Source organism: Camelina sativa, chromosome 13 (genome assembly GCF_000633955.1).
Source record: "Camelina sativa cultivar DH55 chromosome 13, Cs, whole genome shotgun sequence".
NCBI classification, from domain to species: Eukaryota; Viridiplantae; Streptophyta; class Magnoliopsida; order Brassicales; family Brassicaceae; genus Camelina; species Camelina sativa.
Genome location: NC_025697.1, coordinates 3,928,723 through 3,945,802, shown reverse-complemented (window position 1 = coordinate 3,945,802; position 17,080 = coordinate 3,928,723). Strand labels below are relative to the sequence as shown.

General features: G+C 36.9%; 5 protein-coding genes across 8 annotated transcripts in view; 4 read left to right on the top strand and 1 right to left on the bottom strand.

Annotated features, from left to right (window-relative positions):
* LOC104734993 (uncharacterized GTP-binding protein At5g64813-like) lies at positions 368-2,582 on the bottom strand. The gene is made up of 8 exons (XM_010454698.2): positions 2,405-2,582; positions 1,973-2,272; positions 1,760-1,851; positions 1,529-1,670; positions 1,136-1,440; positions 1,005-1,058; positions 785-912; positions 368-687 (listed from the first exon to the last, which is right to left on the bottom strand). The coding sequence occupies exons 2-8, from the start codon at positions 2,064-2,066 to the stop codon at positions 501-503; spliced, it is 1,002 nt and encodes a 333-aa protein (XP_010453000.1). The 5' UTR covers positions 2,067-2,272; positions 2,405-2,582; the 3' UTR covers positions 368-500.
* On the top strand, positions 2,878-4,495 carry LOC104734992 (26S proteasome non-ATPase regulatory subunit 12 homolog A-like). The gene is made up of 6 exons (XM_019234458.1): positions 2,878-2,907; positions 2,986-3,180; positions 3,755-3,862; positions 3,955-4,059; positions 4,148-4,204; positions 4,295-4,495. The coding sequence occupies exons 1-6, from the start codon at positions 2,878-2,880 to the stop codon at positions 4,493-4,495; spliced, it is 696 nt and encodes a 231-aa protein (XP_019090003.1).
* Positions 4,747-10,118, top strand: LOC104734991 (26S proteasome non-ATPase regulatory subunit 12 homolog A-like). 2 transcript variants are annotated; one of them, XM_010454695.2, is made up of 17 exons: positions 4,747-4,910; positions 5,016-5,210; positions 5,785-5,892; positions 5,985-6,089; positions 6,178-6,234; positions 6,325-6,521; positions 6,854-6,953; positions 7,041-7,211; positions 7,786-7,893; positions 7,986-8,090; positions 8,179-8,235; positions 8,326-8,522; positions 8,883-8,982; positions 9,070-9,182; positions 9,289-9,442; positions 9,534-9,611; positions 9,710-10,118. In XM_010454695.2, exons 1-17 carry the CDS (start codon positions 4,908-4,910, stop codon positions 9,926-9,928), a joined length of 2,067 nt encoding a protein of 688 aa, XP_010452997.1. In that variant the 5' UTR covers positions 4,747-4,907; the 3' UTR covers positions 9,929-10,118. The 2 variants fall into 2 exon arrangements, with proteins under 2 accessions (XP_010452997.1, XP_019090533.1); XM_019234988.1 differs by having other exon boundaries at positions 4,747-4,937.
* LOC104734990 (serine/threonine-protein kinase tricorner-like) lies at positions 10,508-14,071 on the top strand. The gene is made up of 12 exons (XM_010454694.2): positions 10,508-10,877; positions 11,011-11,185; positions 11,314-11,397; positions 11,620-11,861; positions 12,030-12,258; positions 12,388-12,552; positions 12,642-12,773; positions 12,868-12,981; positions 13,156-13,203; positions 13,386-13,464; positions 13,590-13,646; positions 13,745-14,071. Exons 1-12 carry the CDS (start codon positions 10,708-10,710, stop codon positions 13,795-13,797), a joined length of 1,548 nt encoding a protein of 515 aa, XP_010452996.1. The 5' UTR covers positions 10,508-10,707; the 3' UTR covers positions 13,798-14,071.
* Positions 14,781-17,080, top strand: part of LOC104734989 (RNA-binding protein 39) — an 11,295-nt gene continuing 8,995 nt past the window's right edge. For all 3 annotated transcript variants that reach the window (XM_010454691.2, XM_019235139.1, XM_010454690.2), the window contains exons 1-5: positions 14,781-15,353; positions 15,447-15,519; positions 15,626-15,682; positions 16,074-16,129; positions 16,735-16,945. In XM_010454691.2, the coding sequence (XP_010452993.1) occupies positions 14,908-15,353; positions 15,447-15,519; positions 15,626-15,682; positions 16,074-16,129; positions 16,735-16,945 (843 nt within the window). In that variant the 5' untranslated portion in view covers positions 14,781-14,907. The remainder of the gene's footprint in view (positions 15,354-15,446; positions 15,520-15,625; positions 15,683-16,073; positions 16,130-16,734; positions 16,946-17,080) is intronic.

Genomic DNA, 17,080 nt, shown 5'->3' with positions numbered 1-17,080 from the left:
TTTTTTTTTTTTTTTTTTTTTTTTTTTTTTTTTTTTTTTTTTTTTTTTTTTTTTTTTTTTTTTTTTTTTTTGACAACTGAACCGAGTAGTTTATAAATTATAATCCTATCTTGTTTAGGTTTCTAGATTCTATTTTGATTAGGATTTCTACTTCTCAAGAGTTATTTTGAGTTAAAAATATTAAACCATGATTAAAAACATTATCACATGAATAATGTATATAACTAAAAAAAAAAATGCTAAAAAACATTATCACATGAATAATGAATGTATCTCTAGAGTTGTTTATAATCCTATATCGTTTAGGTTTCTAGATTCTATTTTGATCAGGATTTATACTTCTCAAGTATATTTTTTTCATTGGGAGTTAAAAAAAATTCAAACATTACACTTTTATCACATAAATAATATAATATATATAACTTAGAAAATAATGTGAGATTATGTTTGCAGTATATTACAGAAGAATCATGTGAGATTTTTATCCGTGGTTTAATTTCTCAGACGTTAATATCCATCCGGTTAGACCTGCCATTACCATTGTTGGTTTCCTCTACACTGGAAAATGAGAATCTCGGGATGGCATAATTGTAACGATCAGGTGGTTGCTGCGGATAGAGTTTAGGAGGCTGCGTCAGGTTGTGTGGCGGTAACGTGTTATAATTGTAAGGATCTCCTCCCCTTAGGCTGCAAAATTCACAAAAACCCACGGGTTTAAAACCTGATAGAGAAAAGAAATCCGAATACAAAAACAAAATTTATGATGTTGTTACATATATATTACCTTGTCCTTTTATAGAACTGATCTTCATCGCTTGTGCCCTCCTCTAACCGCTGGGAAGGTGCAGGGGAAAGAGACCATGCTGAAGAAGACGACGGTAGTTCGTCTGAAAAATATCTTCTCCTTATCAACTGGAAACGAAAACGAAAACGTGCATTAGGTTGAAGAGAAGGAGAGAGAGAGAGCTACTGTAAAAACATGGTGGGAAGGTACGGGTACCAACCATACGGAAAAATTTGTTCAGAGCTTCTTTGTCATATCTCGCTTCCTTTGCAGCCTGTGCATAGTCTCACCAATATTATAAGACATACCGTATAACACTGATTCAAGAACTAGTAATTAAGTCGTGGTTACCATTATGAGACCACCATTGCTAGAGAAGCTCTCAGAGAGAGGAAGTTCATCACTATGGGGAAGCAGACCTTGTTTCTCAACCCACTGACGAGCTGCATCAACAAGATTGCCACTGCTTCCACTTGCTCCTTCCTTTGCAGCAATATCAGCTTTGTTTCCAATAACGATGTATGGGACGGGAAGACCACCAGGCCCACCAGAAGAAAGAGGAGCTGAAAACGTCCCAGTTACTGATATTTCTCCCGCCCATTTCTGCAAACTCGTTTTTGTTCTTCTTTGGGAAAGATCATGGACAAAAATAACTCCTGCAAAAATCAAACAGTCTCATCTGGTATGTGGGGAGAAACAAAGACTGAGATGACACAATTTGAGACAGAATTGAGGAAGACAGACCATTAACTTGTGAATAGAACAGTGAGCGACAATCTTTGTATCGTTCATGACCTGATACATCCCAAAGTTCGACAAAGAAATCTCTCTCTGAATCACCTTTAATGCTACTTGAAGAACTAGCAGGACTCGCGTAAGTTAAGTACTGAACAGAAACAAGTTCAAGAAACAAAAGTAAGGAACTAAGATCAAGTTATTCTTTAACCATATGGAGAAAACTAAAAGATAGTTAACCTTGACACCAACTGTACATCCAATTGTTTGAGATGGACGAACAATAGATGAGCCTTTGACAATTAGATGCACAAGAGATGATTTCCCCACACCTAATTTGATTGATATCAAGAGATGAGATTTTCTCAAGAGCAAGCACTTGCTGACTTCAGATACTCGACACTAACTCATTTCATAATCAAATCAATGATGAGAATTTGTTATTATTATAACCTGAATCACCAACCACCAAAACTCGAATTTGGCCGCATAAAGGCGAGACGATCTGTTCCTTATTTTCCCTTTCACGTTCCTTCCAAAATCTCATATTTTGCTTAAACCAGAACAACCAGATTAGGTGTAGTAGATAATACAGCAGCAATAGGAAACAGTCACGTCTTCGACCAGAACCTTTCAGAAATTATCATTACTCCGGTTCTTCGCTGTAAGCAGATTATTCTTGTCTATCACATTGCACATTTCAAAACAGAGTCTCTGGTTACAGATCCTTTACCTTCCTACCTCAAATAATCTCTAGAGCACAGAAGTTAACACAATTGATTGAGGTACGTGCGAATCAACGGAATACGCACTAGGATCAAAATCCGAATTCTAAGAGCGTAGTAAAGATGAATCTAAAAAAACAATTCAGATAAGATCTTTTACAGTAATCAAGGTAAACCATTGAATCTCGAGACAAGGAGGTCTTGATCGACATTAGAGGATCCAGGATCTCTGGTTTTGCTACGATTTGGGCGGAAGAACGAACGACATGAGTTTCTTCTAATTCCTCTCTGCTCAAGTTGTCTCAATCAATGGGATCCGGTTCGGTACTTTTTAAATTTTAATTTAAAATCATACCATATAAGCTAGACCGGGATCACATACAAGACTGGATTGAGCTCAACAATAACAATTAGCTAACGGCCCATTCACGGCCCATGTAAAAAAGATCATCGGCCGAAGAATCTGAGATTTCTTGTTCAAGGGGTTGGGGAACGCTGCGATTTTTCTGTGTTCGGCAACTCCCAAAAGCTCTCTCTCTATCTCTCGCCTCTACTTTAGCTTAGAGCTTCTTCGTTCCGTCACCAGAAATTTCAACTACTCGTTCTTTGAGCTGATTCCCAGTGATTTTCACGATGGCGAGTCTTCAATTACTCAGATCTGATGTTAAGTTTTTTTTTGTTTGTTTTCCTCGTTTTCGAAATTTTCGCATCTTCTCATTCCGTTGTTAGTGTGGATTTCAGGGAGACAGCGGGAAGCTTGAGGCGACGGTAGATCGGCTTCTGAATGAAGAGAAGCAGATGAGACTCGCCGAAAACGTCGCCGGTACAAGGAAAGCAGCTACTGAGATTCTTCAGCTTTGTTTCGAAGCTAAGGATTGGAAACTTCTGAATGAGCAGATTCTCAATCTGTCTAAGAAACGTGGTCAGCTCAAACAGGTACTTTGATTTGTCTTTAAATCCTATCAGTGTTTGTCGTTTAAGCTCTTAGGGAATTTGGGTTTTCATGTTCGTTTTGATAGTTTGAAGAGACTGTTTAGGTCGGGAATTTTGATTTGAGCTTTTACTGTGATTTCTTCCACATTTGACTTCTGAATCGCATAGGCCTAGTGTTAGGTAACCCTAATCTTGTAAAGAGATGGACATAAGAACAATTTCAGGAGGATTCGCCTTTGTGTTGGATACAAACTTATTTTAGTGGGATTTTTTCCTGTGATAGGTTGCTTTTACGATTCCTCTGTATGATTCTGATAGGTTCACTGTTGACTTAAATATTGATGCTAATTTGGGTCATTGGAGATATTGATGGTTGTATTTAGTTCAGTTTATTACTTAAGATAGTTAGATTTTCAGTGTTTCGTTGATTTTACTTTTGGTTTGCGTGTTTTCTTGGTCTAGTTTCTTGATATAGGTATTTAGCTTAACCTTTTTCATGTACAGAAGTATAGTCAAAGTAAATGATACAATTTGGAAAGTCAACATCAGTGATTTTTATGAACTTCTCCATTTGCAGGCTGTTCAATCCATGGTGCAGCAAGCGATGCAGTATATTGATCAGACACCAGACATTGAAACTCGGGTTGAGCTTATTAAGACGTTGAACAATGTATCTGCTGGAAAGGTGCGAAACTAAGGAAACTGATGGTGTATTCTTTAACATATAACTTCATCATTCGGTTGTAATTGTTTGCCATTGGATTTTTCTGTGTATAGATATATGTTGAAATTGAGAGGGCACGTCTGACCAAGAAGCTTGCTAAGATTAAAGAAGACCAGGGTCAGATAGCTGAGGCTGCAGATCTCATGCAAGAAGTTGCTGTGAGTTTTTTTTTGCATTTTGCTGCTAAATCTCCTAAATAAAATCTTCATTCCTATTTGATCCCTGCAATGTTATGTTGAATAACAGGTTGAGACATTTGGCGCTATGGCAAAGACTGAGAAAATTGCTTTTATCCTTGAACAAGTAAGGACTTTATTCATTAGTCATTACGTTTCAATTTGTATTTACTGGTATTTTCTTGTGGTGCTAACAACTTTTGGGTAATTTTTAAAGGTTCGCTTGTGCTTGGATCGTCAAGATTTTGTTCGTGCCCAAATCTTATCTAGGAAGATCAATCCTAGAGTTTTTGACGCAGATACAAAAAAGGATAAGAAGAAACCTAAGGAAGGTGAGAACATGGTAGAGGAGGCTCCTGCTGATATACCCACTTTGTTGGAGCTTAAGCGAATTTACTATGAGCTAATGATTCGGTAAGGCTTTCTATCAAATTGTTCGTGATTTTTATTTCCATTATTGTCTTGGCATGTTCAATTGTATATGATTTAGATATAGTCATGGACCATAGTCTCTGTCTCTTGAATCTGTGGGAATATTTGCTTGCTGTGGTTTCTCAGAGATGCATAATACCAATTTTTCCTGGTGGACAGTATCAAATATTGGATTAATCTCCCCTGTTGTGTTAATTTTTTTTAACTCTTTTTTGTTTTTGTTTTTNTCTGAGATTTCTTGTTCAAGGGGTTGGGGAACGCTGCGATTTTTCTGTGTTCGGCAACTCCCAAAAGCTCTCTCTCTATCTCTCGCCTCTACTTTAGCTTAGAGCTTCTTCGTTCCGTCACCAGAAATTTCAACTACTCGTTCTTTGAGCTGATTCCCAGTGATTTTCACGATGGCGAGTCTTCAATTACTCAGATCTGATGTTAAGTTTTTTTTTGTTTGTTTTCCTCGTTTTCGAAATTTTCGCATCTTCTCATTCCGTTGTTAGTGTGGATTTCAGGGAGACAGCGGGAAGCTTGAGGCGACGGTAGATCGGCTTCTGAATGAAGAGAAGCAGATGAGACTCGCCGAAAACGTCGCCGGTACAAGGAAAGCAGCTACTGAGATTCTTCAGCTTTGTTTCGAAGCTAAGGATTGGAAACTTCTGAATGAGCAGATTCTCAATCTGTCTAAGAAACGTGGTCAGCTCAAACAGGTACTTTGATTTGTCTTTAAATCCTATCAGTGTTTGTCGTTTAAGCTCTTAGGGAATTTGGGTTTTCATGTTCGTTTTGATAGTTTGAAGAGACTGTTTAGGTCGGGAATTTTGATTTGAGCTTTTACTGTGATTTCTTCCACATTTGACTTCTGAATCGCATAGGCCTAGTGTTAGGTAACCCTAATCTTGTAAAGAGATGGACATAAGAACAATTTCAGGAGGATTCGCCTTTGTGTTGGATACAAACTTATTTTAGTGGGATTTTTTCCTGTGATAGGTTGCTTTTACGATTCCTCTGTATGATTCTGATAGGTTCACTGTTGACTTAAATATTGATGCTAATTTGGGTCATTGGAGATATTGATGGTTGTATTTAGTTCAGTTTATTACTTAAGATAGTTAGATTTTCAGTGTTTCGTTGATTTTACTTTTGGTTTGCGTGTTTTCTTGGTCTAGTTTCTTGATATAGGTATTTAGCTTAACCTTTTTCATGTACAGAAGTATAGTCAAAGTAAATGATACAATTTGGAAAGTCAACATCAGTGATTTTTATGAACTTCTCCATTTGCAGGCTGTTCAATCCATGGTGCAGCAAGCGATGCAGTATATTGATCAGACACCAGACATTGAAACTCGGGTTGAGCTTATTAAGACGTTGAACAATGTATCTGCTGGAAAGGTGCGAAACTAAGGAAACTGATGGTGTATTCTTTAACATATAACTTCATCATTCGGTTGTAATTGTTTGCCATTGGATTTTTCTGTGTATAGATATATGTTGAAATTGAGAGGGCACGTCTGACCAAGAAGCTTGCTAAGATTAAAGAAGACCAGGGTCAGATAGCTGAGGCTGCAGATCTCATGCAAGAAGTTGCTGTGAGTTTTTTTTTGCATTTTGCTGCTAAATCTCCTAAATAAAATCTTCATTCCTATTTGATCCCTGCAATGTTATGTTGAATAACAGGTTGAGACATTTGGCGCTATGGCAAAGACTGAGAAAATTGCTTTTATCCTTGAACAAGTAAGGACTTTATTCATTAGTCATTACGTTTCAATTTGTATTTACTGGTATTTTCTTGTGGTGCTAACAACTTTTGGGTAATTTTTAAAGGTTCGCTTGTGCTTGGATCGTCAAGATTTTGTTCGTGCACAAATCTTATCTAGGAAGATCAATCCTAGAGTTTTTGACGCAGATACAAAAAAGGATAAGAAGAAACCTAAGGAAGGTGAGAACATGGTAGAGGAGGCTCCTGCTGATATACCCACTTTGTTGGAGCTTAAGCGAATTTACTATGAGCTAATGATTCGGTAAGGCTTTCTATCAAATTGTTCGTGATTTTTATTTTCATCAGTGTCTTGGCATGTTAAATTGTACTATATGATTTAGATTTAGTCATGGACCACAGTCTCTGTCTCTTGAATCTGTGGGAAGTTTTGCTGCTTGTGGTTTCTCAGAGATGCGTAATACAATTTTTATCAAATATTGGATTAATCTCCCCTGTTGTGTTAAATTTTTTTAACTTTTTTTTTTTTTGGGTTTTATGTGAATGAATTGCATTATGTTTGCCACTGAATTCTGATGTACCATGATTGATTTCTGTGACAATCTTTTTAACTAAAGAAAAATTCATCTAATGTAGGTACTATTCTCATAACAATGAGTACCTTGAAATCTGCCGTAGCTACAAGGCGATATATGATATCCCTTCTGTAAAAGAAACTCCAGAGCAGTGGATTCCGGTTAGCTCATGCCATTGATTGGACGTTTAATTACTTTACATTTTATAGGGTTAGTTTGATAACTTTGTTTGATCTTCAAAACATTAGGTCCTGAGGAAGATCTGCTGGTTCTTGGTCTTGGCACCTCATGACCCAATGCAATCAAGCTTGCTCAATGCAACTCTGGAAGACAAGAATTTATCAGAAATCCCTGATTTCAAGTATANTCTGAATGAGCAGATTCTCAATCTGTCTAAGAAACGTGGTCAGCTCAAACAGGTACTTTGATTTGTCTTTAAATCCTATCAGTGTTTGTCGTTTAAGCTCTTAGGGAATTTGGGTTTTCATGTTCGTTTTGATAGTTTGAAGAGACTGTTTAGGTCGGGAATTTTGATTTGAGCTTTTACTGTGATTTCTTCCACATTTGACTTCTGAATCGCATAGGCCTAGTGTTAGGTAACCCTAATCTTGTAAAGAGATGGACATAAGAACAATTTCAGGAGGATTCGCCTTTGTGTTGGATACAAACTTATTTTAGTGGGATTTTTTCCTGTGATAGGTTGCTTTTACGATTCCTCTGTATGATTCTGATAGGTTCACTGTTGACTTAAATATTGATGCTAATTTGGGTCATTGGAGATATTGATGGTTGTATTTAGTTCAGTTTATTACTTAAGATAGTTAGATTTTCAGTGTTTCGTTGATTTTACTTTTGGTTTGCGTGTTTTCTTGGTCTAGTTTCTTGATATAGGTATTTAGCTTAACCTTTTTCATGTACAGAAGTATAGTCAAAGTAAATGATACAATTTGGAAAGTCAACATCAGTGATTTTTATGAACTTCTCCATTTGCAGGCTGTTCAATCCATGGTGCAGCAAGCGATGCAGTATATTGATCAGACACCAGACATTGAAACTCGGGTTGAGCTTATTAAGACGTTGAACAATGTATCTGCTGGAAAGGTGCGAAACTAAGGAAACTGATGGTGTATTCTTTAACATATAACTTCATCATTCGGTTGTAATTGTTTGCCATTGGATTTTTCTGTGTATAGATATATGTTGAAATTGAGAGGGCACGTCTGACCAAGAAGCTTGCTAAGATTAAAGAAGACCAGGGTCAGATAGCTGAGGCTGCAGATCTCATGCAAGAAGTTGCTGTGAGTTTTTTTTTGCATTTTGCTGCTAAATCTCCTAAATAAAATCTTCATTCCTATTTGATCCCTGCAATGTTATGTTGAATAACAGGTTGAGACATTTGGCGCTATGGCAAAGACTGAGAAAATTGCTTTTATCCTTGAACAAGTAAGGACTTTATTCATTAGTCATTACGTTTCAATTTGTATTTACTGGTATTTTCTTGTGGTGCTAACAACTTTTGGGTAATTTTTAAAGGTTCGCTTGTGCTTGGATCGTCAAGATTTTGTTCGTGCCCAAATCTTATCTAGGAAGATCAATCCTAGAGTTTTTGACGCAGATACAAAAAAGGATAAGAAGAAACCTAAGGAAGGTGAGAACATGGTAGAGGAGGCTCCTGCTGATATACCCACTTTGTTGGAGCTTAAGCGAATTTACTATGAGCTAATGATTCGGTAAGGCTTTCTATCAAATTGTTCGTGATTTTTATTTCCATTATTGTCTTGGCATGTTCAATTGTATATGATTTAGATATAGTCATGGACCATAGTCTCTGTCTCTTGAATCTGTGGGAATATTTGCTTGCTGTGGTTTCTCAGAGATGCATAATACCAATTTTTCCTGGTGGACAGTATCAAATATTGGATTAATCTCCCCTGTTGTGTTAATTTTTTTTAACTCTTTTTTGTTTTTGTTTTTGTTTTTGGTTTTATGTGAATGAATTGCATTATGTTTCCCACTGAATTCTGATGTACCATGATTGATTCCTGTGACATACATATCTTTTTAACTAAAGAAAAATTCATCTAATGTAGGTACTATTCTCATAACAATGAGTACCTTGAAATCTGCCGTAGCTACAAGGCGATATATGATATCCCTTCTGTAAAAGAAACTCCAGAGCAGTGGATTCCGGTTAGCTCATGCCATTGATTGGACGTTTAATTACTTTACATTTTATAGGGTTAGTTTGATAACTTTGTTTGATCTTCAAAACATTAGGTCCTGAGGAAGATCTGCTGGTTCTTGGTCTTGGCACCTCATGACCCAATGCAATCAAGCTTGCTCAATGCAACTCTGGAAGACAAGAATTTATCAGAAATCCCTGATTTCAAGTATATTTTCCTTCTCCATTAATTTGTTTTTTTCATTACCTAATCTTCTGTTTTCAAATAGGTTCTAACTTCTAAGTCCTTTTGTGTTTGATATAATTCTTTGCAGGATGCTTCTAAAACAGGTAGTGACAATGGAGGTTATTCAATGGACATCTCTGTGGAACAAATACAAGGATGAGTTCGAGAAAGAGAAAAGCACGGTTGGAGGTTCTTTGGGTGACAAAGCAGGTGAAGATCTGAAGCTGAGAATAATCGAACATGTAAGTCTCTCAATTTATCTTAAAGCTTGTCTACATCAATTGATTGATGCTTAAAGCTAGTAGTATCTGAAAATCTGTTTACATTCTGCAGAATATTCTCGTTGTCTCAAAGTATTACTCAAGGATAACCTTAAAGAGAATTGCAGCGCTTTTATGCCTGAGCATTGAGGTAGATTGATAACTCACTGGTTATATAGCAAATATGCTTATACTTGATAAGAGCTCTTTAAACAATTGTATGTTTTTGGTTGGAAATTGCGAATTCAGGAGGCGGAGAAGCATCTGTCGGAGATGGTAGTGTCGAAAGCACTGATTGCGAAAATAGACAGACCATCAGGGATTGTGTGCTTCCAGATCGCAAAAGACAGCAACGAGATTCTAAACTCGTGGGCAGGGAATTTGGAGAAGCTATTAGATCTGGTTGAAAAGAGTTGCCACCAAATTCACAAGGAAACCATGGTTCACAAAGCCGCTCTCAGACCTTGAAAACATGTGGGTTCATCATGAAACATTTCAGGATCTTCTTCGTGAGTTATTTATTAGCAGTCTTTTTATGTGGTAAAAAACTCTGAAACAGTGTTTCCTTTTTAAAAAATGTACTATGGTTCTGTACACTAACGGAGTTCTTTTTTTTGCCACTTATTTGGTTATTTTCAAGTATTTGTTGCTGGATTAATTTCGCGGTGAAATTGGTAAGAGAAAATACATGAATTAAATTATCAAGTTAGTAAGATGAGTTGAACGAGAAGAATAATCTCGTGTGTGTGTCCCCTAGTCTTGCGTAAATGTTTCCTCAGGAGATAGATCCAAACGTTGCGCTGACACAAAGTCAGAGGACAAAAAAAAATGTACTTTTTTTTTTTTTTTTTTTTAAAAAATACCGATTTTATTAGTTTCCGAAAGAAGCATCGGATAAAAAAAAATGTACTTCGAAGATAATGAAGTTAAAATACTGTAGAGCTAAATTATGAATTATGATGGCACATGTATATTCTTCCATACTCCTAAAAAAAAAAGAAAAACTAATTAAAAAAATTGTTAATAATGAAAAAAATTAGTAAGAGGAGACAGCTCTGCCAGTTCATCTCTGGTAAATAGTCCACGTTCTGGCGTCTTTGGGATTTCACCAACACCGTGTGACAGCTCCTTAGATCTCTCCTCGATAACTCCCTTTTAATTCCCCTCCCATGGCTCTCTAATTTTATCTCTCTCTCTCTCTCTCTCACACACACACACTTGGATTACGATCTCTGCTTGAAAAAATTATGGACGGCGCAGATGGAACCGTTCGCGTCAAGCCTGGTCGCGGATTTGAAACAGAGACGGATGTTGCGGTTTCGTCGCCAGTGACACGTCAGAAAGCTGCTGCTGCTAAGCAATTCATCGAGAATCATTATAAGAACTACTTGCAAGGCTTGCACGAACGAATGGAGAGGTTTGGGGGATTCTGATTTTGTTTGCCTTTTTGCTCGTCTTGAATCTGATCTGGTCTTTTGCTTCATTTCGAAGAGATGACTTGTGGTTTGACTTGAGATTTGTTTTAATAATTTCGAAATTGGAATTTACAGACGCAGGGAGTTTCAGAGGAAAGTGCAAGAAGCTCAGTTGCCGGTTGAGGAACAAGATGAGATGATGAGGAATTTGGCACGTCGTGAAACTGAGTATATGAGGCTTCAGAGACGTAAAATTGGGATTGATGATTTTGAGCTTTTGACCGTTATTGGCAAAGGTGCCTTTGGTGAGGTAACAACCAACCTCACATTTTGTTTTCCAAATCGAGCTTAATTTAAACAGAGATCTATGCGTTTTTTTAACTAGAATTTGATTGTTATGGAATATGTTTCATCCCTGAAATGTTTTTTTTTTTCCAGGTTAGATTATGCCGTTTGAGATCTACATCTGAGGTCTATGCCATGAAGAAACTGAAAAAAACTGAGATGCTTAGCCGTGGACAGGTACCAAAAACTCCCTTGTTTCTGTTATTTAAGTAAAACGTGGAATTGTAAGATGTTTGATAGCAGTAGTAGTAAGTACAAGATTGATGCATGGAAGGAGCTGAGAAAAACTTCCAACCTTTTCCTTATATCATTAGACTGGCTTCACTAGATGCTTCAGTTTCGCAAATTTTGTGTTTGCGCAGAAATAAATGAGTTACCTTAACTGTTTTGTCTCTCTAGGTTGAGCATGTCAGGTCCGAGAGGAACTTACTTGCAGAGGTTGACAGCCGTTACATTGTAAAGCTTTTTTACTCTTTTCAAGATTCTGAATGTTTGTATCTTATCATGGAGTATTTACCTGGGGGTGACATCATGACTTTACTCATGAGAGAAGACATTCTTTCTGAAGACGTTGCTCGTTTTTATATTGCGGAGAGCATTCTTGCTATCCATTCTATCCATCAACACAACTATGTTCACAGGTATAACAATACATTTCTAAATTCATTTTTGTATGCCTAGTGATTAAGGGTGTTGTAGAGAACTCTAGGCACTGTAAAAAGTCCATGTTTACTATTTGTTCCCTAGAAACAGAAAAATATATATATTCTCTGGTTCTTGATTTGAGTTTGCTTTTTTCTTCCCTGTAGGGACATCAAACCTGATAATTTGATACTAGACAAAAGTGGCCATTTGAAGCTTTCAGATTTTGGCTTATGTAAGCCACTAGATGATAAGTATTCTTCGCTGCTATTAGAAGACGAAGAAATGTTGTCTCAGGATTCAGAGGGCCAGTCAGGAAAATCAGAAGCTGACAAAGCACCCTGGCAAATGCCTAAAGAGCAGTTACTGCAGTGGAAGCGCAATCGCCGTGCATTGGTATTTTTTGCTGCTACTCTAATTGAATTACATGTGTTACCCTTTTTGCTAGACTACAAAGATCCGTTACCACTTCCAATATATCTTGGGTAATCAATTTTATTTGGTGTTTATCTTTCATTTTTACAGGCTTATTCGACCGTTGGAACTCTTGATTACATGGCTCCAGAAGTATTGCTAAAGAAAGGATATGGAATGGAATGTGATTGGTGGTCTCTCGGCGCAATTTTGTATGAGATGTTAGTTGGGTATCCCCCATTTTGTTCTGATGACCCCCGTATAACATGCCGAAAGGTAGGTGTATATAGCTGGTTAGTCATGCATTTTTGTGTATAATAAGATCTGTTCACGCTTGCTTAAAAGACTTGTGCTTCTTATCTCAGATAATTAATTGGAGGGTATGCTTAAAATTCCCTGAAGAACCAAAAATATCTGATGAGGCTAGGGATTTGATTTGTCGCTTGCTTTGTGATGTTGAATCAAGGTTGGGAACCAGAGGTGTTGAGGAGATAAGGGTGAGAATACTGAAAAGGATACGTAAAAGTTAAGGTTCATTATTCTCTCTTTCACCCTTGACATCATTGTAATTAACTTTTGTTCATGTTTCAGTCGCATCCTTGGTTCAAAGGCACCCCATGGGACAAACTGTATGACATGGAGGCAGCTTATAAACCCATTGTCGATGGAGAACTAGACACACAAAATTTTGAGAAGTTCCCTGAAGTAAGTTAGATAGAATCTCAAAAAGCTTGTCATGATATGATTTGTATAGCTTGAGGCAGTTGTTGAAACCGACTAGCTGGTGAACCCAAAACTTGTTTTAAACCTTCGGTTTTCATTACTAAAATGAGAAGTCAAAGCGTCCAATATCCTCATAAAGTTCTGGATGTCTTGTAGGTTGAAGGGTCGCCATCCGAAGCACCACAAGTTGGTCCTTGGAGAAAGGTGACGCACTCCACTTTAATCCTTTAATATAATCTTAATTGCAAATTGACATATGCGGAAATGTCTCAGGACATAATAGAGCTTGCAAAATTTGTTTTGTTATGATTGAGAGTATCAACGAGTTTAGATAGTATTCCATCAACTGAAACAATTTGGTGCTACCTTTTGGATTGGTTGAGCAGATGTTGACGTCCAAGGACACCAACTTCATAGGTTTTACATTTAAGAAGTCAGACATCACAAGATCAATGGAAAATTCAGGTAGTCTTCATATCTCTTATATCTGCTGCTCATAACTTGCTCGTAAGCTAAACTGTGTTCTAGCGAAATTAAGCCCAATAGTTGGATATAGATCTAATTTTCAGCTGGGTGACATTGAAACGTAGGTGCGGACATGAAATCAAATGGATCAGGGGAAGCCCCGTCGTTGATATCATTGTTAGGTAAGTAATCAAACTGTAAATTCAGCAAAATGAGTGGTCATATGTGTGGTTGTAGGGGGAGAAATTGACATGTGAATGTATAATTATTAATATACCAGGTCGGATCAATATGGAAGAAGGTGAAGGTGGTGAGTTAAACCACAAGACATAGAGAAAATACAAATATTATTGATTTTTTTATCCGATTGCAGTTGTTTTGATGATTTGGCAGAGGCGATAGAGAGGGGATGGTTAGTTTTTAAACCACATATGACTGACTGACTTATGATGGTTCATAAAACTCCTATTTCCTTTTTCTTTTTTCTTGTAACATATTTGTTTTTTCTTTCTTTCTATAAAATCAACTGTAAAGCATGGAAGAATAATTTCTGGAACTACCCACAAGTTATCAATACATCAAAATGAAGCTCGCTTTTCTGCCATGATTTTCTCATTTTGTAAATTTAGTAACTAGGATTACATAGCTTGATAATCTTCAATGGTATGGTTGATCCAAACTCCAAAGCAAAATAATTAGCGAAAACAAATCAATAATTTAAGACGCTTAAAAGATATACAATATAACCTCTATAAATTAATAGTCGGTAAATTAATAACCTCTTTAAATTAATAAATTTATCCGGTTCTAAGTTGGGATTAGTGTAATTTTGGACACTATTTGATAATATAATAAAAATAATACTTTTTTTGAAAATCCTTTGTAAATATATGGTCCCATAAATAATATAAATTAATAATTATATAGAATTATCCAAATATATGTATATCGACACATTAATTTTTATTAGAGTTTATTTTTGATATTTTTACTGTATAAAAATCTTTGAGTGCTAATTGTTATTTTCATTGTAATTGATTTTATAAAAATATTAGTTATAACCATTAAAACTTATTTTTAATGTTTTTTACTAAATTAGAAAAATCTCTCTATAAATTAATCGAAAAATTAAAACTTCTATAAATTAATAGATTTTCTTATACTGTATGTCATGAAGATTAATGGGCCTTTAGGTTTTATGACAATGATTTGGGCCCGTATCATTAACGTCGCTAAATTGTGTTTGAACTACCGTTTACAACCTCGCAATTGTTTGGGATTTACGACTTTTATATATGTACCATCTTCTAGATATCGTCAATCGAAATCGAACAGGCACAAATCAACACAACTAAATTCAATTCCCTCGTAAGCTCCTCTTCCAATTCGAAACCCTAATAACAAAAGCCCTAACCTACGAAATTCGCCGAATCGTTGACGATAATGGAGTTTGACGAATACGAGTATCTGGAGAAGACGGTTGAGAAAGGAGATGTGTCGGATAGGAAGATAGAAGAGAGTGGGAACGAGAAGAGCGAGAGGAGCTACAGAAAGAGAGAAGGAGGAGAGGAGGAAGACGGTGATGAAGAGCGAGGTAGCAGTCGGAGTAAGAAGTCTCGTGGAGATGGCCAAGAGAACGGTAAGAGGGATCGTGGGGAGAAAGAGAGGCATAGGAGCAGCAGAGACAAGGAGAGAGAGAGGGATAAGGTTAGAGAAGGATCGAGAGATAAAGAGAGTGACCGTGAGAGGAGTAGCAAGGAGAGAGATAGGAGTGATAGGGACAAAACCCGAGACCGAGAGAGAAGAGAAAGGGAGAAGGATAGAGAGAGGAGGGAGAGAAGGAGCAGTAGCAGATCTCGGAGGGAGGAAGTAGCGGAAAGAGGAAGCAGGTTTGTTTGATTGTGTATAGGAAATATGTATAGCTCTCCAATGAGCTACTTTAGTCGATTACGAACGGTTTAAATTTGATTTCACGATTGCAGGAGACACAAGGACAAGAAAGATGAGCCTGAAGCAGATCCTGAGAGAGATCAAAGAACTGTTTTTGCATACCAGGTATCTTCTTGAACATTGGGTTTTATATGATGGAAGGGGGGAATTATCGACACTGTTGAGTTAACTGATTACGCTAAGTATATCTGGTTTTCTAATGAACGAACAGATGCCTCTTAAAGCTACTGAGAGAGATGTTTATGAGTTCTTCTCCAAAGCGGGCAAGGTTAGTTACTTTGTTCCTTTCTAGTTTGTTAATTTTCTTTCTGGTTGTTTAGGCCGTAGAAAGGTATTAACATTGCTCCATGACTGTCAATTCTCAATTGAAGGGTTATAAATGTGTACCTGTTTATGTGATTGCTGTTTCAACATTAGAAGTCAATGGCTGGTTTGCTTCATTGACTTCTAATGTTGGCTTGGATAGAAACGCTTAATGGTCTTTAGTACTGTTCCTTAGTGTTTAATAGGTTGTGTGATTTTTTTATTTAGATGGTCAGATCCCTCTCACTTACTGCGGAGAGCTGATTTTATCGAATTTCTGTTGATTTTGTGCTATCTCTTCTCTTGGGTTCTATTTTGTCTTTGTTCTTATTGTTATCTGTTCCTTATTATTTCAGGTGAGGGATGTGCGATTGATCATGGACAGAAATTCAAGACGATCAAAAGGAGTCGGGTATGAATTTCTTTCAGTTTCTTTTAGCTTAGTGTTGTGTATGTGCACTTGGTATGTAATATTCTGCATATTCAGTTTTCTCTGCAATTTCAAGAACTCGATTCTGTATTCTTAGATGCACTAGCCATGCGATAATGATGAGGATGATGGCAATACCTTGCACACTTGTTTAATCAATTCTGCGTGGTCAAGGTAGATGTCAGAAAACCTGAATCCTATTTCAGTTGTGTTACTTTCCATTGCAAGCACTACCAGGAAGGAGGGAATACATTAGTCTTTACATCTTATTTCACATTCTTTGTGTGATGCTTCATCTTAGTCTCTGGTGCTTTCCCAGTCCTCTGTCTGGGTTATTCGCTGATGGAGGAGCTTGCATATCTAGTCATTGCTGTTTTAGTTTGACTATTGTTTTTTTATCATGATGGGCTAACATTTTCTATTACTCTAGGCCTCCAACCCTCCAAAAGAGACTCAGCTTGAAACCCCGCACTAAAGTTTTTTGTTTCCAAGTTCTCTTTGCTACTTGCTTTGTAAGTTTTTTTCTGATTTGTTGTCCTACGTGTGCTTGAAGTCAAGTATATCTTCTTTTTTTTTTGGATCTGCAGGTATATTGAGTTTTATGAGGTGACGTCAGTTCCAATGGCCATAGCTCTGTGTGGACAAATGTTTCTTGGACAACCTGTGATGGTTAAGCCCTCTGAAGCTGAAAAGAATTTGGCGCAAACTAATAGTACTACGGGTGGTACTGGACCTGCAGATAGGAAACTATATGTTGGAAACCTGCATTTCAACATGTCAGAGCCGGAGCTTAGACAGGTGACATTTTTTTCTAGACAGTCTTGATGTCTTTCTTGAGAGTCTTTATTACTTATGCACATACCGGCAAGTATTTTTCCCAATATCGTCCATGCTATGAGTTGTTTCCTTTTCTTTATCAGATTTTTGAGGCGT

Excerpts from the sequence above, each read along its gene's own strand:
- LOC104734993 (XM_010454698.2), bottom strand. The coding sequence starts at position 2,066 with ATGAGATTTTGGAAGGAACGTGAAAGGGAAAATAAGGAACAGATCGTC. Across the intron at positions 1,852-1,972 it reads TTTGGTGGTTGGTGATTCAG|GTGTGGGGAAATCATCTCTT; the intron begins GTTATAATAATA and ends CAATCAAATTAG. Across the intron at positions 1,059-1,135 it reads GCAATGGTGGTCTCATAATG|GCTGCAAAGGAAGCGAGATA; the intron begins GTAACCACGACT and ends GACTATGCACAG.
- LOC104734992 (XM_019234458.1), top strand. The coding sequence starts at position 2,878 with ATGGCGAGTCTTCAATTACTCAGATCTGAT. Across the intron at positions 3,863-3,954 it reads ACAATGTATCTGCTGGAAAG|ATATATGTTGAAATTGAGAG; the intron begins GTGCGAAACTAA and ends TTCTGTGTATAG. Across the intron at positions 4,060-4,147 it reads ATCTCATGCAAGAAGTTGCT|GTTGAGACATTTGGCGCTAT; the intron begins GTGAGTTTTTTT and ends GTTGAATAACAG.
- LOC104734990 (XM_010454694.2), top strand. The coding sequence starts at position 10,708 with ATGGACGGCGCAGATGGAACCGTTCGCGTCAAGCCTGGTCGCGGATTT. Across the intron at positions 11,186-11,313 it reads GCAAAGGTGCCTTTGGTGAG|GTTAGATTATGCCGTTTGAG; the intron begins GTAACAACCAAC and ends TTTTTTTTCCAG. Across the intron at positions 12,982-13,155 it reads ATTTTGAGAAGTTCCCTGAA|GTTGAAGGGTCGCCATCCGA; the intron begins GTAAGTTAGATA and ends GATGTCTTGTAG.